Here is a 25,117-nt window from a genome sequence, read left to right on the forward strand (position 1 = left end):
GTCCAACTAGATGTGGACATCCACTAATTTTACCTTGTTCTTTAGCCCAAGAAATAAGAATTTATAATATATCTTCCACTAAATTAAAAAAAGAATAGGAGATACAATTATGAACCCTGGTGCACCACTTTGGGTCAACGCTCTTCAAAGGCAAGGTTTGCTGAAAAAAGGAACAATTTACTTTGTCATACGCCTTTTGAAAATATATATCTAAAAACCATTATCCATTTTCTTCCTTTGAAGTTCATGAATAGATTCATGAAGAATAAAAATCCCTGTAGAATGTGTCCATTCAACATAAAAGTTGTTTGTGTCGGTTGCACAACATCTGCAATATCAGAAATGTGATTTTTCCAAGTTAGTGAAAAATTTAACCTGAAATTAAGTACAAAAATGAGACGGTATTCATGTATTTGAATATCATTTAATTTTTAGGGATTAAAATTATTGTGCAAAAACTTACACGAAATAACGGTAGCTCTCCCTTATATATGGAAGCTAACGAACATTGACATTAGATCCTCTTTTATAATGCCCCAAAATTTCTGATAGAGCTTAGCAGAAAATATGTTTGGTTTCGGACTTTCGGTCCCTAATTCTTTTCCATTTGCATTACCACATCAGACACCTCTTTTTTGTAAAATCCGTTGTTAAGATCACATTTTCATCCAGCAAAATTTACTTTATATCATGTGTTACTGACTCAATCATCACACAATTATTGCTTGGGGGCGTACCGAGACATCTTTTTTTTTTGTAATACTTAGAGATATATGGTTTTAGATTCTCTTGCCAATAATAGTCCCTTCATCATGCTCAAGCTGAAAATTATTTTCCTCCTATGTTCGCCATTTGGTGTTATCGCCACCCCCTGGATGTGTATGACCTTAGACCGTTGAGCCCACTCGTTAAATCATCAGCATTGCACATAGTTTTCTTTCGTCCTCATTTAGTGTTGCAGTTTCGGCCTTACGGTCTACAATACCAATTATATTGAGTAAACGTTATTTTTATATTTTATATGAACCATTAAAATTCTGCATGCTGCCTGTGAGGAATTGCATAAGGTGGGTCGTAGGCGAGCCATTGTCCGCAGGGCCACAAGGCGGCGAGCTGATCGGGTTTAGCCTGCATTGAGTCATCATGCTCGCTAGTGTGCATATTGTTCGCCCATTGAGGCGATGACATCATCATTGACCTCCTATCCGGTTGATGCACAAGGTGATACGGTTGACGAACGCGGCGACAGAACATCAGATCTCTCGTACCAGTACACTCCAAGGCAGACTCTGCCCGCGGCAAAGAAAAGCGCCGTTTGTTCTTCCGCGGGAGAAGAAATTGACGAAAATCCCGCCATAACGATACATTTCTGCCTAACAACTTGTACTTCGTTGACGTCAACGATCAGCGATCCATGCGATATGTGACGCGGCAGTGAAGATGGGAGGCCATCATCGTCATCATCCTCTATGTCACCCATAGTTTTCGAGGTATAATTGTGGTAATTCTGCCCTCGGACATACTACCAAATTGAGAACAAGGACGGAATTTGCGTTCAATAGAACACCAAAAAGAACTGGCCTAAGCCATGTTCTCTAGGATGCTATTGTCGCCTACATTGTGGAAAAGGCGCGGCCCCCAAATTTATTTCGGTTTCTAAACTAGGAAGTATGGTTACCGCCATTGGAGCCGCCTGGCCCTCGTAGAGGTTGAGGTTGTGTTGCATATGGCGGTCGTGGTGGCAGTGTAGGTGGTGGTCCTAATCGAGGTTGATGTCACCCTTGTCTCGTCCCATCCCACTATTCCTCATCGCGGCGAAGCAGTCGATCCACCGACGGTAGTGCAAGCGTCAACGTGCAATGCGACCGTTTGGGGGTGAGAGTGAAACGGGTATATTGAGAGGAGGGAGTGGGGGGTGAGGGGATTTATGTCACTGTTCCCGAACCGTTGTGGCTGGCCTGGAGATGTTATAATTCTCATGCTTGCCACAACATGAGGTGATGCGTTTCCGTCTCCCTATGGGCAGGCCAGATGGCCCACGACCTACCAAATGTGCCGTATGTCTCTCTGTAGTTTTGGAGGTATAATGACCTGGAGATGTTATAATTCTCATGCTTGCCACAACATGAGGTGATGCGTTTCCGTCTCCCTATGGGCAGGCCAGATGGCCCACGACCTACCAAATGTGCCGTATGTCTCTCTGTAGTTTTGGAGGTATAATTGTGGTAATTCTTTCCTCATAACGCAAAATTGAGAACGAGGAAAAAATCTACTCCCTTCGCCCCATGAAATATGTCGAATATTTATCTAAATTTGGACGTATCTAAGCACTAAATAGTCTCTAGATTCGACATGTTTCATGACCAAATTTTGATGCAAGCTTCTAGAGTCGGTTTACTTCTACAAGAAGCTAGGCACTTCTCAGGAAAGACTACTGGAAACCGAAAAGAACACACTTGTATGGGAAAGCGCGTTAGAGTTTGCGTCGGATCGGATCGACGCTTAAACTGGTTCTGCTTGCAGTACCAGTGTACCACTCGGATCAATAAAACCTTCTGCAGCTCGATCCCACTTGCACCTTGCTATATGTCTAGCGTACGATCGACGAGCCGTTCCTGCACATGCCATCTGTAGGTTTCCGTCGCGCAGTCCGGCTCTGGTTGGACTCGAAACCACCTCGTTTCCGTCCTTCGCCCAGCCAATCGATAAAAGGTGATTCGCCCGCCCGCAGACTGGATCCTCACCAAACGCAGACGTAGCCTCGCTCGCCGCCTCACGAGACAACTTCAACGCAGATCACGCACACGTACGAGTTCGAGGAGCAGCAAAGAACAAGCAATGGCGCACGACGCGTCGGCGACTTCCCTGAAGCGCAAGCATCCCGACAGCGACAGCTCGTCTCCGACCGGCATGTGCCCCAGCGGCTGCGGCTTCTTCGGCGCCGCCGCCACCGGCAACATGTGCTCCAAGTGCTACAAGGAGAAAGCCGTCCCCGCCTCTGAAACCACGGCGGCTCAGGCGAGCGTCTTCGTCCCTGCATCTCCCACCGCGCCGCCGGAGAAGAAGGCCAAGACGATCGTCTCCGTCGCGTCCTCTGACGGTGCCGTGGCGTCCATGAAGCAGCCGACACCGGCGACGACGAACCGGTGCGCGGCATGCCGCAAGAAGGTGGGCATGCTGGGGTTCCGCTGCCGCTGCGAGGGTACCTTCTGCAGCGTCCACCGCTACTCCGACAAGCACGAATGCGGCTTCGACTACAAGACGGCTGCCAGGGAGAAGATTGCCAAGAACAACCCAACGGTCGTTGCCGACAAGATAGCCACGAGGATCTGAAGCCCAGGAGATCGCTCAAGGATAGTTAGACCTAGCTGAACAGCTTGTAATGAATGCATGGTTCTCCAGGAGCAAATAGAGTTTATGTTTTCTGTATTTTGCCTGTCGTCCACTTATAATTAAATTCCAACATCCATATCTGAATCCGTCATGATCATCTGTATCCCTCAGGATGAACTCGAACAGCTTGTACTGTTTCGAGAGGACAATATCATGCCTATTCGTTGTAGTATTTTGAAACGTGTATAATTTGGTTTTGGACATAACTGGCACAGGTGCTGCCTTTCCACAGGAAGATCTTGGAAACGCAGAATTATGTTCGCTGTAGCTGTAAACGGTGGTGCCCCAACAGATGCAAGCCCGGCAGTGCTTGCAGTGAGCTGTTAGTTGTCGCTGCTCAAGTCATTTGAGCGTCCTGCAAGGAGGACAGCAAAAAGATATTGTGGTTGAAAGCATTCAGAATTTTGCTAGTTGAGCACGCTGTGTGGGTTGCAGAAAGGTGCAAATCTGAGGCCATTCAGTATCCAACTAGAGGCTTCTGCAGCAAAAGTTTTTTAGCCGGGGAAGCTATTTCTTAGCGGCTATCAAGGAGGAGGACAATTATGCACCATGTCACGCTAGATATTGGCACATATTAGTGTCGTGGTTGGCGGCAAGCAAGCCCGGCAAAAGGTAATGCCGCCTTAGCTAGATCGCCATGGATCCTAAGCGATCTCTATACTGCATCTGTCCTGATAGGCTGCTCAAGCACACCGCGCCGACCGGTGTGTTGTATCGAATGGAAGATGGGGGAGAAACGACCAAAAATTAGATTAAGTAGCTGAAAGGACAAATTACCATTCTTAGGAGAAATATTAGTTCCGATCGATTCAGTAGTAAGTAATATGGTACAGTATATGATACCTTCTTTCCAACTTTTCTAGAGGAGTCTTAAAAGCATCGGATTAGTTCTGATCAAGATTCTTTTGGCAATGGGATAATAAGAAGCGCAATACCGACTGGCTTTATGTAAAATATGATTTGCCGCCCCAAAGAGCAAGGAGGACTTGGAATCCAAGACCTTGAGGTCAAGAACAGGACCCCTCCTAGGTAAATGGTTGTTCAAGTTAATTAGCGAGGAAGGAATTTGGCAAACTCTTCCAAGGAGAAAGTGCATCAGATCAAATGCGATGTCTTAGTTGTTTTGTAAACACGGAGACTCTCATTTTTTGGTTGGTCTTATGGCGACGAAGAAGTTATACCCCACACTGTACAATGTTGTGCAGAACAAAAGTGATAATATCATTAAGGTGTTGAAAACTTTTTCACCGAATATGTCGTTCAGAAGAACTCTTATTGGGCCTAGACAACTAAATGGAATGACTTGTTACAACGTCTAGATTCAGTAGATCTGACGCATGGATCTGATGTGTTGCATTCGAATCCGACCGGAAGTGGTTCATTTTCGGTAGCTCTCATATACAATGCTTTAATCCAACCTGTTATTCTTATCAATAATAATATAAAAATTTGGAAGATGAAGATACCGGTTAAAACAAAGGTGCTTGCGGTGTATCTTCGTCATAGGATCATTCTTACCCTGCAAAACGTAATTTGTAGGGAAGTAAAAAAAGTGTGCTTTCTATCATCACGGCGTGAGTATTAAGCACTTATTCTTCTAGTGTAATTTTGCTAGATCTATATGATCAATGCGGACTTTCATGGGGATCAAATCGTTGGTCAACTACGTTAAGCTCAGGCGGAAGCCCGTTTCCTTATGTTTTCTCATATGAATTTCTAGATAGGTTCTACCTTATACCCGCCACATAGTGTTGCGAATATATTTGGCTGGCTCAATGGTGTTGATACTAGGTTTAGACTACTTATTAGGGTGGAAGTGATATCCGTTACTTGGTCGCTCTCTGGCTATGTAGAAATGACAAAAAATTTAACAATAGATCTTCTTCAATTATGCTGGTCAGCTACACTTTATTCGTGGTCACCTCTACGACGTGTGGACCATCGTGACCTATTTACGAAGGTGACTACACGGTTGGAGGATAAGTCAAGCGGTATTTTTTCCCGGTGACAACGTGATCTACAGATTGGGCCCCTTTTGCCCCCCTTTTGCCGTAGGCGTGTTTTAGTTATTTACTTGCTGAACACTTCAGTTTTTTTTTGGATGTTTTTTTGTGAACTTGTACGGATGTGTGGATCCTACCTATGCGGAGTCTGGGTGTTATGCTTGTTAAAGTAATAAAGCGTCTATTATCGAAAAAAGTAACCCCTCCGCACACAAGCTTAATACTCATGTTTTACCGCTGACCTGTGCACACTTTTTAACCGCTCCACCTCTCCGCAAAAACTTCAGCGGGTGGCAGGCGGCATTGGCAAGATTTTTTTTCAACCGGGTTTCTACCGCTCCGATTCGCGCCGCGCGACCCCTAAGTTTTCGGGTTGGAGGGGCTGTGCGAGGCCGGCCTCCATCCATTTTCCCCCCTTGGCGCGAAGGAAGTTTTAGCTCCACCCGCCGTGCCCGATTCCGCTCATGAGATGCCGGGTTTGAAGCATGTACCGTTCAAGTTCGCTCATTGCTATGCACTTCTTGAGCACAATCTGAAATTGAAGTTGAGGGAACAAGAGGCGCCACCACCGAAGAACAAGCTCATCGAGTTGGAGGACGCGGAGCAGGAGGATGACGTGCTTGAGAAAAAGAAGAACAAGGACAAGAGGCCGAATGGATGTAAGGCGGCCAAGGAGAAGATCAAGAGACAAGAAGAGGCCGCTTCATTGTCTCTCAAGATCGATGTGATGTTCAAATCCAAAGAGGCGATGATGATCAAGACTTTGGCGGCCAAGAAGGAGATGGAGGCGAAGGCAAGGGAGAAAGAGGCAAAGTGGGCGACACTCCGGGAGGATGCAAAGCGCAAGGCCGACATTGAGGAGAAGAGAGCACCGTGCCATGGTGGAGCTCATCGCGGCGGAGAATGCCACTATGTTGATGAACCCGGCCGCCATAGATGAGGAGACCCTTGAGTGGTGGAAGCTCACGAAGACGCAGATCTTGGCGCGGAAAAGGGAAGCTGCACGTGGTGCCATAACTGCCGTGATGACTGCCGGAGGTGGAGACGCTACGGCGAGCCGGCAAGCGACGGTGATGCGTGATCACTTCCCCCTTTCATGATGTGATGTTCGATCTTCTTTTGGTGTCGTGTTTCATGTATGATTGAGTACTTTGAACAATCTATTTTGCATGATTATGCTGCTGTATTTGAGAATTATCAAATAATTCGGATAAACTCGGGAATATGCTGTTTTTGCGGCTGCGTTTGGCGCGTCTGAACTGTGTAGCCGTTTTTAGCCTTTAAAACACGTTTGAGGTGGACTGGATAGCGGGATTTGGGGTTTACGGTTTTGGGATGCTCTTAGCCTAATATTCAGGGATTTTACAATCTCACACGTGTACATGGTTGTTACCGTCACACGCTGTCCGTCGGTTTCCGTCGCGAAGTCCGACTCGGGTACCAGTCGAAACCACCTCGATCGTCTCCGGCCTCCAATTCGCCCAACCGATCATCACGAAACGATACGTAGCCTGGCCGCCTCACGAGAGAACTTCAAGGCAGATCACGCACGTACGTCCCGGCGCCCAAGCAGAAACGCGCCTACGTACGTGTTCGAGGAGCAGCAAAACAACAAGCAATGGCGCACAGCCCGTCGGCGACTTCCCTGAAGCGCAAGCATCCCGACAGCGACAGCTCGTCTCCGACCGGCATGTGCCCCAGCGGCTGCGGCTTCTTCGGCGCCGCCGCCACCGGCAATATGTGCTCCAAGTGCTACAAGGAGAAAGCCGTCCCCGCCTCCGAAACCACGGCGGCTCAGACGAGCGTCTTCGTCCCTGCCCCTGCATCTCCCACCGCGCCGCCGGAGAAGAAGGCCAAGACCATCGTCTCCGTCGCGTCCTCTGACGGTGCCGTGGCGTCCGTGAAGCAGCCAACGCCGGCGACGACGAACCGGTGCGCGACATGCCGCAAGAAGGTGGGCATGCTGGGGTTCCGCTGCCGCTGCGAGGGCACCTTCTGCAGCGTCCACCGCTACTCCGACAAGCACGACTGCGGCTTCGACTACAAGACGGCTGCCAGGGAGAAGATTGCCAAGAACAACCCGAAGGTCGTTGCCGACAAGATCGCAACGAGGATCTGAAGCCCAGGGGAGACCTGGCTGAACAGCTTGTAATTAGTGCATGGTTCTTGAGAATAGAATTGATGTTTCTGTATTTTTCCTGTCGTCCTGTTATAATTAAGTTCCACCATCCATATCTGAATCCGTCAGGATGAACACAAGCAGGTTGTACTGGTTCCAGAGGATAATATGTCATCTCTATTTTCGTTGTACTCCGTATTTTCTTCGCCTGAAGCTGGTAATGCTTTTTTGGACGTAACTAGCAGGTGCTGCCTTTCCACGGGGACAACTTGGGAACCCACAATTATTTTCGCGGTAGCTGTAAGTTGTGGTGCCAAACAGACACACACAGGCAGTGGTTGCAGTGACCTGTTAATTTTCGCTGCTCAAGTCAATTGAGCATCCTGCAAGGGCAAGGAGGACAGCAAAAGGCTGTTCCGGTTGAAGGCATTCAGGATTCTGTTAGTTCAGTACGCTGTATAGGTTGCAGAAAGGTGCAAATCTCAGCCGATTCAGGAATCCAACTAGAGACTTCTGTGAGTTATGATCTTTTATTGTGTTTTCATTTTTGCTGCAGAAAATGGTTTTGTTTGGTAGGATATGCTGTATTGTATCTCTAGCCTAGTATACGTATTGTATACAAACTAATGTAGTTCCTGTAACGGACTTTGTCCATTACAGAGGGGTACGATGCTCGTTCTCATATTTGTAAAACACCATGGAACCCTGATTATGCATGGTGGATCGCTCAAGATTAGTTCGTTCTTGCCTACCTCCTAAGAAGCATGAAGAGGGAAGTCCTCACGCAATTGGTCGGATTTGTTAGGGTAATAGACTGTGTGTATTATCAGGGGGTTAAAGGCTACAATATATAGTACAGGTGCAGGTGCAGATATACAGCCCCTAACAACAACAACAACAACAACAACAACAACAACAACAACAACAACAACCAAGCCTTTCAGTCCCAAATAAGTTGGGATAGGCTAGAGTTGAAACCCATAAGATCTCGAAGCCAAGTCATGGTTCCGGAACGTGGATAGCTAACTTCCACGCACCCCTATCCATGGCTAAATCTTTGTCGATATTCCAAACCTTCAGGTCTCTCTTAACGGACTCCTCCCATGTCAAGTTTGGTCTACCACGACCCCTCTTAACATTCTCATCACGCTTTATCCGTCCGCTATGCACTGGCGCTTCCGGAGGCCTCCGTTGGATATGTCCAAACCATCTGAGACGATGTTGGACTAGCTTCACTTCAATCGGTGCTACCCCAACTCTCTCCCGTATATCGTCGTTCCGTACCCGATCCTTTCTTGTGTGGCCACATATCCATCTCAACATGCGCATCTCTGCTACACTTAACTGTTGGATATGTCGTCTCTTCGTTGGCCAACACTCAGCGCCATACAACATCGCAGGTCGGATAGCTGTCCTATAAAACCTGCCTTTTAGCTTTTGTGGCACTCTCTTGTCACAGAGTACGCCAGAAGCTTGGCGCCACTTCATCTAACCAGCCTTGATTCGGTGGCCCACATCTTCATCGATATCGCCATCCTTCTGCAACATGGACCCCAAATATCGAAAAGTGTCTCTCTCCGGTACCACCTGCCCATCAAGGCTAACCTCTCCCTCCTCGTGCCTAGTAGAACCGAAACTGCACCTCATGTATTCAGTTTTAGTTCTACTAAGCCTAAAACCTTTCGATTCGAGAGTTCGCCTCCACAACTCTAACTTTCTATTAACCCCCGTTCGGCTATCATCGACTAGCACCACATCATCCGCAAAGAGCATACACCATGGGATGTCTCCTTGTATATCCCTTGTGACCTCATCCATCACCAAATCAAAAAGATAAGGGCTCAAAGCTGACCCTTGGTGTAGCCCTATTCTAATTGGAAAGTCATCAGTGTCGCCATCGCTTGTTCGAACACTTGTCACAACATTATCATACATATCCTTGATGAGGGTAATGTACTTTATTGGGACTTTGTGTTTCTCCAAGGCCCACCACATGACATTCTGAGGTATCTTATCATAGGCCTTCTCCAAATCAATGAACACCATATGAAGGTCCTTCTTTTGCTCCCTGTATCTCTCCATCAGCTGTCGTACCAAGAAGATGGCTTCCATGGTAGACCTCCCAGGCATGAAACCAAATTGGTTTTTGGTCACGCTTGTCAACCTTCTTAAGCGGTGCTCAATGACTCTCTCCCATAGCTTCATAGTATGGCTCATCAGCTTGATTCCACGGTAATTAGTACAACTTTGAACATCCCCCTTGTTCTTGAAGATTGGTACTAAAATACTCCGCCTCCATTCTTCGGGCATCTTGTTTGACCGAAAAATGAGGTTGAAAAGCTTAGTTAGCCATACTATCGCTACGTCTCCAAGGCCTCTCCACGCCTCGATGGGGATACCATCAGGACCCATCGCCTTGCCGCCTTTCATCCCCCTTAACGCCTCCTTAACCTCAGACTCCTGGATACGTCGCACAAAGCACATGCTGGTATCATCAAAGGAGTCGTCTAGCTCAATGGTAGAGCTCCCAGCCTCTCCATTGTAAAGGTTGTCAAAGTACTCCCGCCATCTACGCTTGATCGCCTCATTCTTCACAAGAAGCTGATCATCTTCGTCCTTGATGCACTTGACTTCGTTGACATCCCTCGTCTTCCTCTCCCTAAACTTGGCCATCTTATAGAAGTCCCTTTCGCCTTCCTTCATGTTTAAACGTTGGTAGAGGTCCTCATACGCCCGACCCCTTGCTTCACTCACCGCCCGCTTTGCAGCCTTCTTCGCCACCTTGTACTTCGCCATGTTAGCTGCACTCCTGTCCAGATATAGGCATCTGAAACAATCCTTTTTCTCCCTAATAACCTTCTGGACCTCATCGTTCCACCACCAGGTATCCTTAGCTTCCCTTCTACTTCCCTTAGTCACCCCAAACTCCTCTACAGCGACCTTCCGCAAGCAGGTCGCCATACTCGTCCACATCATGTTTGCATCGCCTCCTTCCTCCCAAGGGCCCTCCTTAATAACCCTCTCCCTGAAAGCCTAGGATGCCTCACCCTTGAGCTTCCACCACTTTGTTCTAGCGACTTTGGCGCGCTTACCCCGCTGGACACGGATCCTAAAGCGAAAGTCAGCAACCACCACACTACAAGAAAAGTTGCCATGGCCGACGAAGTTGAAGTCGCGCCGTGGTTGCTGGTGTACCATGGCCGACGATTTTGGGTCCCTCCGTGGTGCATGTCAAAACTTTTTTTTTCTCGTTTTTGAGGCCACCTAGCCCGACAAAAGCGGCCAAAACGTCGCGTATGGTGGCCCGGGACGTGGTGCATCTCGAAATCTCGGGTTCGCCGGCCGAGTCAACGCAAATCCGCACCGCCGAGGGATGTAGGGCCCAGATGGCAGCCTCTCTGGCATTGTTTTTTTTCTCGATCGCGCCATCTCGTTCAACGTTCTCCGATCGAGCCGTTTACGATGCAGGATCATGGGTCCCGCATGTCATCCTCTATGAACCAAAATTCTTTCTATTCTTGGATTTTTTTTGACCCCCTGATTTCTGGCTACTTCCTTTTTCTTTTGATCCCTTGCCGCCTTGGAAACGTTGAGACCGCTGCTGCTAAATGGGACCCGCATGTCATCCTCTATGTGCAATCAACTTTCTTTTCTTGGAGTTTTTTTTGGCACCTTATATTTGGTCACTTGCCTTTTTTTTTCGATCCCCTGCCGCCTCTCAAACGGTGATACCGCTGCTGCTAAATGGGACCCGCATGTCATCCTCTATGTACTATAAAACTTTCTTTTCTTGGATTTTTTTTGGCACCTCATATTTGGTCACTTGCCTTTTTTTTCGATCCCCTGCCGCCTCTCAAACGGTGATACCGCTGCTGCTAAATGGGACCCGCATTTCATCCTCTATGTACTATAAAACTTTCTTTTCTTGGATTTTTTTTGGCACCTCATATTTGGTCACTTGCCTTTTTCTTTCGATCCCCTGCCGCCTCTCAAACGGTGATACCGCTGCTGCTAACTGGGACCCGCATGTCATCCTCTATGTACTATAAAACTTTCTTTTCTTGAATTATTTTTGGCACCTCATATTTGGTCACTTACCTTTTTCTTTCGATCCCCTGCCGCCTCTCAAACGGTGATACCGCTGCTGCTAAATGGGACCCGCATGTCATCCTCTATGTGTTGTCGTCAGAAACCCACCGGCGGGCAGCGACGGGCAACACCGTAGAGCCGGGAACAACCTAGAGCTGCGGCTGGCTGAGGTCCCTCCGAGCGACGGCCCGCAAAGCCTTCTGGTCACACGTCCGATGCTGATGCAAGGGCGTGCCACCTGACCTATACCTGGTCAGGAAGGTGATGGAGATGCCTCGCTTAGTTTCCTGCATGGCATACACGTAAACATTAAATACGAGCCTCGATCGGCTCTCAGGTTATCCTGTGAATCGGCTCAGGGAGCCGATCCACCCATGATTCGTACGAGGTGCACGAATATATGGTGGTCCTGCTTGATCAAGATAAAGCTAATGAGATCTACGACGATTTAGGGTTTTCACCGCATAATCGGATCATCCTACTCACGGTTGGGCCTCGCGGCCACGCACGGTGATCGTAAGCCGATCCTAAACAAGGCCTAAAAACCAACACAAGGTTGATCCCCGGAACATCCTGTTTAGGGCCAGCGAACGACACCCTACGTGCCGCTGGATCCTCCACCCCTTTGTAAGGCCTAACTATTGCAGATATTAAACTAATCCTTGTAGAACAAGGAGCAATCGTAACGGATCAGATCTACTAAATAATGATCAAGCGGGGTGCCGCCCCCACACCTAAGATAGGTGTGAGGGCGGCTAGACATGCAAGGGTTGCACTACGATAGCATGTTACGCGAAGAACTATGCTAACCCTAACACATCTATGATAACTACGCTGCTCGCCATCAACAAGGCTTCAGTACGAGCAACGCATGAACAACGTGGAGCTTGTGCTGCCTAGATCGCAAGATGCGATCTAGGCAGCATGTTGCTTACCGGTAGAAACCCTCGAGACGAAGGAGTTGGCGATGCGCCGAGATTGATTTGTTGGTTGAACGTTGGTTGTTGTTTATTCCATAAACCCTAGATACATATTTATAGTCCAGGGGACTTTCTAACTTAGACGTGCACCTAACCGTGCACGAGTAAAATTCCAACTAACCGACACGTATCCTAATATGTTACAGATACAAAGGCAGACTAGCCCAAACTCAGCATAACAGGCCGATTCACGTAATTCTTCCATGTATATTCTTCAATTTCATCTTGATCGCGGCCCACCTCTGGCTCGGTCAAATTCCGGTGATAACACATGCCCCCCTGGTTTTGGAATTGGTAATTCCAAAATCACTCTGCTTTTCCTTCGTCGGGTCATATCGTGGCAGAACCGTTGCAGTATCCGTCATCATGATGCCTTGCCTTCTCAACTTCTCCGCGTGACCTGGCAGTTTTTTTTCCTTTTAGGCACCACTTCCTCGGAAACTGCTGTGGCATTGAATTTCCACTATATCCCCTTTTATTTAACCGCTCCGCACAGTTTATTTCCGCATCTTCTTCGCATTAGCACTCCAAAAGCCCTCCTGTGCCACCATGTCTTCTTCCTCCTCTGCCTCATCGGATCTTTCCACCCAGTCCTCTTCTTCCCGCGAGCCGACGCCGGAACCGAATCCGGCGGAGGTCCACGCAGCCAACATCCGCCGCGCCATTGAGGCCGGGGAGGAGTCTAGCCATGACTTCTCCATCTGGTCAGAGGACGACAAGTCCCTGACCGACGGGGAGAGCGACCTCCGCTTCCTCGCCAGCGGGGAAACGGAGGAGGAGAGCGACGACGACCGCTTCTCCTGCGACTTCACCTCTCCCGAGGAGGTGGAGGAGGAAGAAGAGGAGGAGGAGGAGGACGACACCTCCTCCGACGAGCCGCCGGCCAAGCGGTTCTGCCCCTGGCCGGGGAACCTCAGCGACTTCGACAGCGACGACGGCGACGCTGATGAAGAAGACGAGGACAATGAGGGCCCGGTCGGCGGCCACTGGAGCGACGACGAGCCCACCGGGAGCAGCGCCGACAGCGGCGACGACGGCGACGACGAGGGCAGCGACGGCCCGTAGATAGGACCTCTAGTATAGGACCAGTAGTAGTAGATGGGGCAATGTATCCCCTAGTACTTCCTTTTGAGAGCAATCAGCTCTTTATGTAAGAAATCTATCAATGAAGAACTTTCCCCAATTTGATCTTGCCGATTTCCTTTGAGTTTAATTTAGCCGATTTCTTCTTATACTGATCTTGCCGATTTGTCCCCTTTGCCAATGCGTAATGAGCCGATAGCAACGCATCGGTCCTTTAAAAATCACCCTTCCATCCTTCAACTGATGATTTTGAAATCTGGTGGATAATGTAGAATCTTCAGGGAAGCCTTTGAATTCTTCCAACCAAACCTAATGGTCTTCTTTAATACTCATCATTTGTGAAGAAGGTGGCGATGAAAGACCAGCCGATGGTACCCCAATCGGCTCTTAAACAGAGTATCCACCAGGCCTGCTGCCCCCCGAGCCTTACTCGAGGCGAGAATGTCAGAGAGGACGTACCAAAACCGATCACCTTTCCTCCTTAGAAATCCGACAACCCCTTCTGTCAACACGGCTGAACTAGCACCAAAGATTGGAAATCCTCGACAAGAAGGTTCAGGAACCCGGATCGGCTCGAAGCAGCTGAAGAAATTTCCATTGTTTTACTCCTGCGAAGAAGCAGAAGGCACCACAGTTGGCCTGGATTTGGTGGAGATTCGGTAAACCTCGCATAATTCCACTAGAGTCGACGGCCCTTGCATCGGCTGTCCAAAAAAAAATTTTTTTTTACTGGCCGATTTTCTCCTATCGGCCCCAATATTTCGCTGCACACATGTCCTCCTGCACCTGTTCCCATGTTCATCGTGTTTAGGTGCCCCCCGAGCCGAATCTGTCAGGGAATGGCAGATATCGGCTCTATAATTCGCACGTCGGCTCCTGATAGGATCAAGGACGAACACAAGCAGAACATGTGGTGAGGATAATTTTGGCCGATCGCTGGAATCGGCCTCCATATCTATTGAAGTGTTGACTGAAGGTTCTGTAATGCTCCTTCATAATTTTTGGGGCCGATCACAAGGATCAGCCTCGCCCCGTTTGCTTATTGCTTTGCCTCAGCTACATGGTCAGGCCAGTGGATAAAACCAGCTTAACCCTTCCCTTCGTCACGTCGATGCGCTCGCAGTCGTCCAAATTGATACCTGAGAGGGGTTCTTGGCCTGCTGCTTCCCATGCGTTCATGCCAGCCGTTGAAATTTCGGCTGAATCATCGGCCTGGACGACTTCTACCTCATCTCCATCCCACTGTATTATGCATTGGTGCATCGTGGAGGGAATGCAGCAGTTGGCGTGGATCCAATCTCTTCCTAGCAGAACAGCATAAGTGCTCGTGCTATCGACGATGAAGAACGTTGTAGGGATAGTTTTCCTTCCTACGGTCAGATCCACGTTCAGAACACCTTGTGCGTCAGACGCTTGGCCGTTGAAATCGCTCAATGTCACGTTGGTCTTGATTAGATCTGAGCTAGAGCGTCCCAGCCGACATAGCATAGAGTATGGCATGATGTTGACTGCCGCTCCGGTGTCCACCAGCATCTTATTTACAGGCCTCCCATCGATATAACCTCGCAAATACAAGGCCTTCAGATGTCTGTAGCTTCTTTCTCGTGGCTTCTCAAAGATAACCGGCCTCGGGCCGCAGTCAAGTTGTGCAACAGGTGCCTCGTCTAATCCTGGAGCACTGAACTCCGAAGGGAGGATGAACACCATGTTTGTGCCAGCCGATGTGTCATCATCGGCTTTCCTTTGTTTGGGGCGCCACTCCATTTTCCGTGGACGACCCTCTTCGTCCAGGGTTCGCTGAACTTTCGCAGCCAGATCAGGTCGTGCCTTCCTTAACGTATGCAAGTATAACCTTTCGGCTTCCTCCAGGCCGCGCAATCGCTGAACCCTGCGCTTTTGTGAACGGCTGAGTCCATCAGGGCACCACCTTGGACGGTGGTACCTGTCTTCTTCCTCTTCTTGTCCCTCGTCTTCTGAATCCTCGAGATCTGCCCACCGAGGGGACTCAGCACGTTTGCTTCGTGGCGGGAGAGGCCCTAGGCGCTTGAACACAGACACGTTGGCTGCCTCCTTCTTTTTCTGGTTGCATTCTGGGCAATTGCCGATTGTGGGCAATCGGCTCATTCTTGAATCCCAGCAGTGTCTGAAGAAGGGGCAGTCCCAGTGCCTGTCGTTGTCATCTTGCTCCCTTGATTTTTCCGTGGCACGGCGCTCGTGCTCCTCCTCATCGCGATCGTGCCGACGATGTCTTCTGGCTTCTCTAGCCGGACGATCTCTCTCATCATCATCGCTGGATCGTCGGCGTTGGTCATACTGACTCACATACTTGTTGAGGAGGTGATCAGAGAGGGGTCTTTGATATCTCATGTTCTTCACTTCTCCCTCTGTGACGTAGCGCTTGCCATCATGACGGAGCCGATCGCATGGAGCAGCCTCCTCTGTGTCTTTGCTACGAGAGCAGCTGCCCTCGTCTCCATCTTTGCCAGAGTGGTGCCCAGGTCCTACCATGTTGATGCTGAACAAGGATCCTGGCTGGCAACCTTCAGGGTAAGTGCATTCTACCATGTTAACGGCGGGGAAGGGCTGGGTGTCGACCTTCATAGTGTACTGGTTGAAAATTAGACGCCATTTTTCTATCGCCGCTTGGATGTGCTGACGCCATACCCTGCAGTCGTTGGTGGCATGGGAGAGCGAGTTATGCCATTTGCAGTATGGCTTTCCGTTCAGCTCTTGCACCGTGGGGAATTTGAGACCTTCAGGAATCGTCAACTGCTTCTCCTTGAGCAGGAGGTCGAAGATTTGCTCAGTCTTGGTCACGTCAAAATCAAATCCCCTGGGCGGGCCTGGTGGCTTTACCCATTTGCAGGATACGGGGGTTCCTCCCCGAGTCCATTCAGCCACTGCTACCTCTTGGTCTCCCGCAGGAACTTCGTCTTCCTCTGCATCGACCAGGACTACTGCACGCTTGAACTTGTCTTGGTACAGGTCCGGGTGGCGCTGTTCATATGCCGATAGTTTCTGAACCATGTGCGCCAGTGAGGGGTAGTCTGCTTGGGAGGCCATGTCCTTGAGCTGTGTTGCAAGGCCTGCTACTGCCAACTCGACTGCTTCTTTTTCAGTTATACGAACCGAATAACATCGGTTCCTAAGATTCCTGAAGCGCTGGATGTATTCTGTCACAGTTTCTCCGCGCTTCTGACGTAGTTGTGCTAGATCGGCAATGCCAGACTCGGAAGCCTTCGAATGGTACCTGCATATGGAACTGCTCTTCCAACCGCTTCCAAGTCCGGATGGAGTCCGGTGGCAAAGAGGTGTACCATCCAAAAGCCGATCCCGTGAGGGACTGTGAGAAGAGCCTCACGCGTAGTTGATCCGACATCGAAGCCGGTCGTCGTTGCGCGATATATCGGCCCACGTGCTCGTTGGTGCTGGAACCATCGATCCACTGAATTTGGAGAAGTCGGGAGCCGATATTTAGGTGGTAGCGGGATCATCTCGTAGTCGTCGGGTACGGCTTGGAATAGCCGATGGCCCTTCTTTTCGGCACCATGCCGAACTGGTCTCTCGAGTATGGTACCGATCTGATCCGCTGTCTTGGCTGCAGGAGTTGAATTCTGAAGATTCGCCGGGGTGGCGTACTTAGCCAGCCATGTTTGCTTTTCCAGCTACGAGCCAACTGCAGGAGCTGAGCTCTGGAGGTTCGTCGGGGTGGCGTACTTAGTTAGCCACGTACGCTTCTCAAGCTCTGTCGCCGACGTCCCTCTGTTTTCCCGAAGTCCACGATGTCGTGGCCTGGTTTGTGAGTGCCCGGTTGCCACAATCTGGCACATACGTGCACGTGTACCCGTGAGGGATCTCCTTAGGCGCCTCGGGCAAGAACCGGTAGTCACTAGGGTCACCACCGATCTTGTAGACGACGAATGCCGGTGTAGCCGCACTTCTGGTGCTGCCAACGCATATGGCAGCGGTGGACGGGACTGAGTGGCAACTCTCCTTGATGCATCCCGAGAGCTGGTCCCGACGGCGAGTACCGGTGCCTCATGATCTCCTGGATCACGCGAAGAGCGACACGCTCCAACGTGTTGACCAGGTTCTCGAGTGGCGGTGTAGCGAGTGAGCCACCAAGTAGTTGATCTCTGCCGCAGGGACCTGGGTGCGTTCTTCCGACGGGGCAGAGAGGTCTATCCCATCTAGTGCACCATTAGGCGAGAACCCCTTCCACGATGCCATGTGAACGGGTTACGTGGAAAGAGCCGATGAGGTCGGCTTCGAGGATGACTTTGATCTCGTCATACTTCTTCTTGAGCTCGTCCGTCAGATCCTCGTACGTGACTGGCGTGCCGTCCGCCATCTCAGATGTAGATGGCGATGTGGTTGATGTAGAAGCTTGTCCCACCGGGCGTGCCAGAATGTGTTGTCGTCAGAAACCCATCGGCGGGCAGCGACGGGCAACACCGTAGAGCCAGGAACAACCTAGAGCTGCGGCTGGCTGAGGTCCCTCCGAGCGACGGCCCGCAAAGCCTTCTGGTCACACGTCCGATGCTGATGCAAGGGCGTGCCACCTGACCTATACCTGGTCAGGAAGGTGATGGAGATGCCTCGCTTAGTTTCCTGCATGGCATACACGTAAACATTAAATACGAGCCTCGATCGGCTCTCAGGTTATCCTGTGAATCGGCTCAGGGAGCCGATCCACCCATGATTCGTACGAGGTACACGAATATATGGTGGTCCTGCTTGATCAAGATAAAGCTAATGAGATCTACGATGATTTAGGGTTTTCACCGCATAATCGGATCATCCTACTCACGGTTGGGCCTCGCGGCCACGCACGGTGATCGTAAGCCGATCCTAAACAAGGCCTAAAAACCAACACAAGGTTGATCCCCGGAACATCCTGTTTAGGGCCAGCGAACGACACCCTACGTGCCGCTGGATCCTCCACCCCTTTGTAAGGCCTAACTATTGCAGATATTAAACTAATCCTTGTAGAACAAGGAGCAATCGTAACGGATCAGATCTACTAAATAATGATCAAGCGGGGTGCCGCCCCCACACCTAAGATAGGTGTGAGGGCGGCTAGACATGCAAGGGTTGCACTACGATAGCATGTTACGCGAAGAACTATGCTAACCCTAACACATCTATGATAACTACGCTGCTCGCCATCAACAAGGCTTCAGTACGAGCAACGCATGAACAACGTGGAGCTTGTGCTGCCTAGATCGCAAGATGCGATCTAGGCAGCATGTTGCTTACCGGTAGAAACCCTCGAGACGAAGGAGTTGGCGATGCGCCGAGATTGATTTGTTGGTTGAACGTTGGTTGTTGTTTATTCCATAAACCCTAGATACATATTTATAGTCCAGGGGACTTTCTAACTTAGACGTGCACCTAACCGTGCACGAGTAAAATTCCAACTAACCGACACGTATCCTAATATGTTACAGATACAAAGGCAGACTAGCCCAAACTCAGCATAACAGGCCGATTCACGTAATTCTTCCATGTATATTCTTCAATTTCATCTTGATCGCGGCCCACCTCTGGCTCGGTCAAATTCCGGTGATAACACTATGTACTATAAAACTTTCTTTTCTTGAATTATTTTTGGCTCCTCATATTTGGTCACTTGCCTTTTTCTTTCGATCTCATGCCATGTTTGAAACGTTGAGGAACCTGCTGGCTCATGGGACCCACATGTCATCCTCTATGTGCTATAAAAGTTTATTTTCTTTATTTTTTTTCACCCTCTGATTTTTGGCTATTTCCTTTTTCTTTTGATCCCCTGCCGCCTTGGAAACGTTGGGTAAGCTGCTGACTCATGGGACCCACATGTCATCCTCTATGTACAATCAACTTTCTTTTTCTTTTGATCTCAAGCCGCATTTGAAACGTTGATACCGCGGCTGCTAAATGGGACCCGCATGTCATCCTCTATGTACTATAAAACTTTCTTTTCTTGGATTATTTTTGGCACCTCATATTCGTTCACTTGCCTTTTTCTTTCGATCCCCTGCCGCCTCTCAAACAGTGAGACCGCTGCAGCTAAGTGGGACCCGCATGTCATCCTCTATGAGCAATCAACTTTCTTTTCTTGGAGTTTTTTTTCACCCCCTAATTACTAGCTACTTTCTTTTTCTTTTGATCTCAAGCCGCATTACAAACATTGAGACCGCTGCTGCAAAATGGGACCCACATGTCATCCTCTATGTACAATAAAGTTTCTTTTCTTGGATTATCTTTTGCTCCTGATATTTTGTCACTTGCCTTTTTCTTTCGATCTCATGCCGCCTTTGAAACGTTGAGTAAGCTGCTGGCTCATGGGTCCCGCATGTCATCCTCTACGAACAATAAAAGTTTCCTTTCTTGGAGTTATTTTTTACCCCTAATTTCTGGCTATTTGCCTTTTTTCTTTTGATCTCCTGCCCCCTCTGAAACGATGAGGACGCTGTTGACAGGTCGGTCCCACATGTCATCCTCTATGAACAATAAATGTTTCCTTTGATGGATTTATTTTGAACCCCTAATTAATTTCTGGATATTTCCCCTGCCGCCTTGGAATCGTTGAGGATGCTGCTGCCTCATGGGTCCCGCATGTCATCCTCTCAGAACGGTAAATGTTTATTTTCTTGGATTTTGTTGACCAAACGATTTTTGGCTTATTTTTTATTTCAATCACCTGCAGCCTTTAAAACGTTGAGGACGCCGCTGGCTCACGGGTCCCACATGTCAACCTCTATGAACAATAAACGCTGAGGATGCTGCTGCCTCATGGGTCCCGCATGTCATCCTCTCAGAGCGAAAATGTTTCTTTTCTTGGATTTTTTACCAACAGATTTTTGGTTTATTTTTTCTTTCCATCCCCTGCCGCCTTTAAAACGTTGACGACGCTGTTGGCTCATGGGTCCTCGATGTCAGCCTCCCCGTACAAGAAACATATGATATCTTGATTATTTTGCGTACAATAAACAATGTATTGCGCTACGAACTATTTCAAACGGATAATTAAATATTTATTTTTACATAAACAAACTTATATGTTGAATCTCCTTGTTTTTTTGTCTTTGCGAAGCATAGGACTTTCCTGTTTTTTTAGAAAATTCTGAACTTTCCTGTTTTGGAGTGGGCTGAAATTGTACGAGTCAAAAGGCCAAGCAGGATAGTTCGAAAGCCCAGATGTCCAGATGCAGCCCAATTGAAATCTTTCTTCTTGGATTTTTTTCACCCCCTGATTTCTGGCTACTTCATTTTTCTTTTGGTTCTGTGCCGCCTTGGAAACGTTGAGACCGCTGCTGCAAAATGGGACCCGCATGTCATCCTCTACGTACAATAAAATTTCTTTTCTTGGATTATTTTTTGCTCCTGATATTTGGTCACTTGCCTTTTTCTTTCGATCCCGTGCAGCCTCTCAAACGGTGATACCGCTGCTGCTAATTGGGACCCGCATGTCATCCTCTATGTACAATCAAGTTTCTTTTCTTGAATTATTTTTGGCTCCTGATATTTGGTCACTTGCCTTTTTCTTTCGATCTCATGCCACGTTTGAAACGTTGAGGAACCTGGTGCTAAATGGGACCCGCATGTCATCCTCTATGTACTATAAAACTTTCTTTTCTTGGATTATTTTTGGCTCCTGATATTTGGTCACTTGCGTTTTTTTCTTTCGATCTCATGCCACGTTTGAAACTTTGAGGAACCCGTGGCCCATGGGACCCGCATGTCATCCTCTATGTGCTATAAAAGTTTATTTTCTATGGTTTTTTTTCACTCTCTGATTTTTGTCTATTTCCTTTTTTCTTTTGATGCCCTGCCGCCTTGGAAACGTTGAGTAAGCTGCTTACACATGGGACCCGCATGTCATCCTCTATGTACAATCAAGTTTCTTTTCTTGAATTATTTTTGGCTCCTGATATTTCGTCACTTGCCTTTTTCTTTCGATATCATGCCACGTTTGAAACGTTGAGGAACCTGCTGGCTCATGGGACCCGCATGTCATCCTCTATGTGCTATAAAAGTTTATTTTCTTGGATTTTTTTTCACCCTCTGATTTTTGGCTATTTGCCTTTTACTTTTGATCCCCTGACCCCTTTGAAACGTTGAGTAAGCTGCTGGCACATGGGACCCGCATGTCAACCTCTATGTCCATCAACTTTCTTTTCTTGGATTTTTTTTTGACCCCCTAATTTCTAGCTACTTTCTTTTTCTTTTGATCTCAAGCCGCATTTCAAACATTGAGACCGCTGCTGCAAAATGGGACCCGCATGTCATCCTCTATGTACAATAAATCTTGGATTATTTTTGGCACCTCATATTTGGTCACTTGCGTTTTTTTCTTTCGATCTCATGCCGCCTTTGAAACGTTGAGTAAGCTGCTGGCTCATGGGTCCCCCATGTCATCCTCTACGAACAATAAAAGTTTCCTTTCTTGGAGTTATTTTTGACCCCTAATTTCTGGCTATTTGCCTTTTTCTTTTGATCCCCTGCCCCCTTTGAAACGATGAGGACGCTGTTGGCAGGTCGGTTCCACATGTCATCCTCTATGAACAATAAAAGTTTCCTTTGGTGGATTTATTTTTTACCCCTAATTAATTTTTGGCTATTTCTTTTTTTTTCTTTTGATCCCCTGCCGCCTTGGAAACGTTATGATGCTGCTGCTTCATGGGTCCCGCATGTCATCCTCTCAGGACGATAAATGTTTTATTTTCTTGGATTTTTTTACCAACTGATTTTTAGTTTTTTATTTTATTTTCGATCGCCTGCCGCCTTTGAAACGTTGACGACGCTGCTGGCTCATGGGTCCCCGATGTCAGCCTCCCCGTACAAGAAACATGTGATATCTTGATTATTTTCCAGACAATAAACAATGTATTTTGCTCTGAGCTATTGCAAACGGATAAATTAAATCTTCATTTTTACATAAACAAACTTATATGTTGAGTGTCCTTGTTTTTTGTTTTTGCGAAGCATAGGACTTTCCTGTTTTTTTTTTGAGAAAAAACCGAACTTTCCTGTTTTGGAGTGGGCTGAAATTGTACGAGTCAAAAGGCCCAGCAGGATAGTTCGAAGGCCCAGATGTCCAGATGCAGCCCAATTGAAATCTTTCTTTTCTTGGATTTTTTTCACCCCTGATTTCTAGCTACTTCATTTTTCTTTTGGTCCTGTGCAAAATGGGTCCCACATGTCATCCTCTATGTACAATAAATTTCTTTTCTTGGATTATTTTCGGGTCCTGATATTTGGTCACCTGCCTTTTTCTTTCGATCTCATGCCGCCTTTGAAACGTTGAGGAAGCTGCTGGCGCTTGGGTCCCGCATGTCATCCTCTATGAACAATAAAAGTTTCCTTTCTTGGAGTTATTTTTGACCCCTAATTTCTGGCTACTTCCTTTTTCTTTTGATCCCCTGCCGCCTTTGAAACGTTGAAAACTTTCTTTTCTTTGATTATTTTTGGCACCTCATATTTGGTCACTTGCCTTTTTCTTTCGATCCCCTGCCGCCTCTCAAACGGTGATACAGCTGCTGCAAAATGGGACCCGCATGTCATCCTCTATGTACTATAAAACTTTCTTTTCTTGGATTTTTTTTGGCTCCTGATATTTGGTCACTTGCCTTTTTCTTTCGATCCCATGCCGCCTTTGAAACGTTGAGGAAGCTGCTGGCTCATGGGTCCCGCATGTCATCCTCTATGAACAATAAAAGTTTCTATTGTTGGAGTTATTTTTTACACCTAATTTCTGGCTACTTCCTTTTTCTTTTGATCCCCTGCCGCCTTTGAACGTTGAAGAATCTGCTCGCTAATGGGTCCCACATGTCAGCCTCTATGGACGATAAACCTTTCTTTTCTTGGAGTTATTTTGACCCCTAATTTCTGGCTATTTTGCCTTTTTTGGATCCCGTGCTGCCTTGGAAACGTTGAGGATGCTGCTGCCACATGGGTCCCGCATGTCATCCTCTCAGAACGATAAATGTTTCTTTTCTTCGTTTTTTTACCAACTGATTTTTGATTTATTTTTTCTTTCGATCCCCTGCCGCCTTTAAAACTTTGACGACGCTGCTGGCTCATGGGTCCCGATGTCAGCCTCCCCGTACAAGAAACATGTGATATCTTGATTATTTTGCAGACAATAAAAAGTGTATTTCGCTCTGAGCTATTGCAAACGGATAAATTAAATCTTTATTTTTACATAAACGAACTAATATGAATCTCCTTGTTTTTGTTTTGTTTTTGCGAAGCATAGGACTTTCTTGTTTTGGAGTGGGCTGAAATTGTACGAGTCAAAAGACGTCCAGCAGGTTAGAAGGCCCAGGATGGCGTGCAGCCCCAATTTATATCTTCCTTATCTTGGATTATTTTTTGATCAAAAGGCCCAGTAGGTACATCCTTTTTCTTTTGGTCCAGTGTGCCGCCTTGGAAACGTTGAGGACGCTGCTGCCTCATGGGACCCGCATGTCATCCTCTATGAACTATGAACTCTAAAAGTTTCTTTTTTCTTGGATTTTTTTTTCACCCTCTGATTTTTGGCTATTTCCTTTTTCTTTTGTTCCCCTGCCGCCTTGGGACCCGTATGTCATCCTCTATGTACAAAAAACTTTCTTTTCTTGGAGTTTTATTCCCCCTAATTTCGGGCTACTTTCGTTTTCTTTTGATCTCAAGCCGCATTTGAAACGTTGAGACCGCTGCTGCAAAATGGGACCCACATGTCATCCTCTATGTAAAATAAAAGTTTCTTTTCTTGGATTATTTTTCACGCTCTGATTTTTGGCTATTTCCTTTTTCTTTCTTTCGCCTGCTGCTTGGAAACGTTGAGGATGCTGCTGCCTCATGGGTCCCACATGTCATCCACTATGAACAATAAAAGTTTCTTTTCTTCGATTTTTTCACCCTCTCGCTTTTTGGCTATTTCCTTTTCATTTGATCCCCTGCCGCCTTGGAAACGTTGAGGATGCTGCAGCGTCATGGGACCCGCATGTCATACTCTATGTACAATAAAAGTTTCTTTTCTAGGTTTTTGGCTCCTGATATTTGGTCACTTGCCTTTTTCTTTCAATCTCATGCCGACTCTCAAAGGTACAATAAAAGTTTCTTTTCTTGGATTATTTTTGGCTCCTGATATTTGGCCACTTGCCTTTTTCTTTCGATCTCATGCCGTCTTTGAAACGTTCAGACCGCTGCTACAACATGGGACCCTATGTCATCCTCTATGTATAATGAAAGTTTCTTTTCATGGATTATTTTTTGCTCCTGATATTTGGTCACTTTCCTTTTTCTTTCGATCTCATGCCGCCTCGGCCCTCTGAAACGACGAGTAAGTTGTTGGCTCATGGGACCCGCATGTCATCCTCTATGTACAATAAAGTTTTTTTCTTGGATTTTTTACCACCTGATTTTTGGTCACTTGCCTTTTTCTTTCGATCTGTGCCACCTTTGAAATTGTGGACGCTGCTGGC

At 47.6% G+C, this 25,117-nt stretch overlaps 3 protein-coding genes across 3 annotated transcripts; 2 read left to right on the forward strand and 1 right to left on the reverse strand.

Moving 5' to 3' along the window:
- Nucleotides 1-2,645: 2,645 nt before the first annotated feature.
- Nucleotides 2,646-3,338, forward strand: LOC127304839 (zinc finger A20 and AN1 domain-containing stress-associated protein 7-like). Its single transcript, XM_051335413.2, has one exon. It carries the CDS (start codon nt 2,839-2,841, stop codon nt 3,331-3,333), a length of 495 nt encoding a protein of 164 aa, XP_051191373.1. The 5' UTR covers nt 2,646-2,838; the 3' UTR covers nt 3,334-3,338.
- Nucleotides 3,339-6,834: 3,496 nt separating this feature from the next.
- On the forward strand, nt 6,835-7,679 carry LOC127304840 (zinc finger A20 and AN1 domain-containing stress-associated protein 7-like). Its single transcript, XM_051335414.2, has one exon. It carries the CDS (start codon nt 7,015-7,017, stop codon nt 7,513-7,515), a length of 501 nt encoding a protein of 166 aa, XP_051191374.1. The 5' UTR covers nt 6,835-7,014; the 3' UTR covers nt 7,516-7,679.
- Nucleotides 7,680-7,866: 187 nt separating this feature from the next.
- Nucleotides 7,867-10,476, reverse strand: LOC139831616 (uncharacterized). The gene is made up of 2 exons (XM_071820918.1): nt 9,915-10,476; nt 7,867-7,898 (listed from the first exon to the last, which is right to left on the reverse strand). The coding sequence occupies exons 1-2, from the start codon at nt 10,474-10,476 to the stop codon at nt 7,867-7,869; spliced, it is 594 nt and encodes a 197-aa protein (XP_071677019.1).
- Nucleotides 10,477-25,117: the final 14,641 nt, after the last annotated feature.

This window comes from Lolium perenne, chromosome 5, assembly GCF_019359855.2.
Source record: "Lolium perenne isolate Kyuss_39 chromosome 5, Kyuss_2.0, whole genome shotgun sequence".
NCBI classification, from domain to species: domain Eukaryota; kingdom Viridiplantae; phylum Streptophyta; class Magnoliopsida; order Poales; family Poaceae; genus Lolium; species Lolium perenne.

Coding starts and splice junctions, on each gene's coding strand:
- LOC127304839 (XM_051335413.2), top strand. CDS start 2,839: ATGGCGCACGACGCGTCGGCGACTTCCCTGAAGCGCAAGCATCCCGAC.
- LOC127304840 (XM_051335414.2), top strand. CDS start 7,015: ATGGCGCACAGCCCGTCGGCGACTTCCCTGAAGCGCAAGCATCCCGAC.
- LOC139831616 (XM_071820918.1), bottom strand. CDS start 10,476: ATGGCGACCTGCTTGCGGAAGGTCGCTGTAGAGGAGTTTGGGGTGACT. Junction 7,899..9,914: donor CAAGGCGATGGGTCCTGATG/GTATCCCCATCG, acceptor TTGCCCTTGCAG/GATGCTCAATTGACTTGAGC.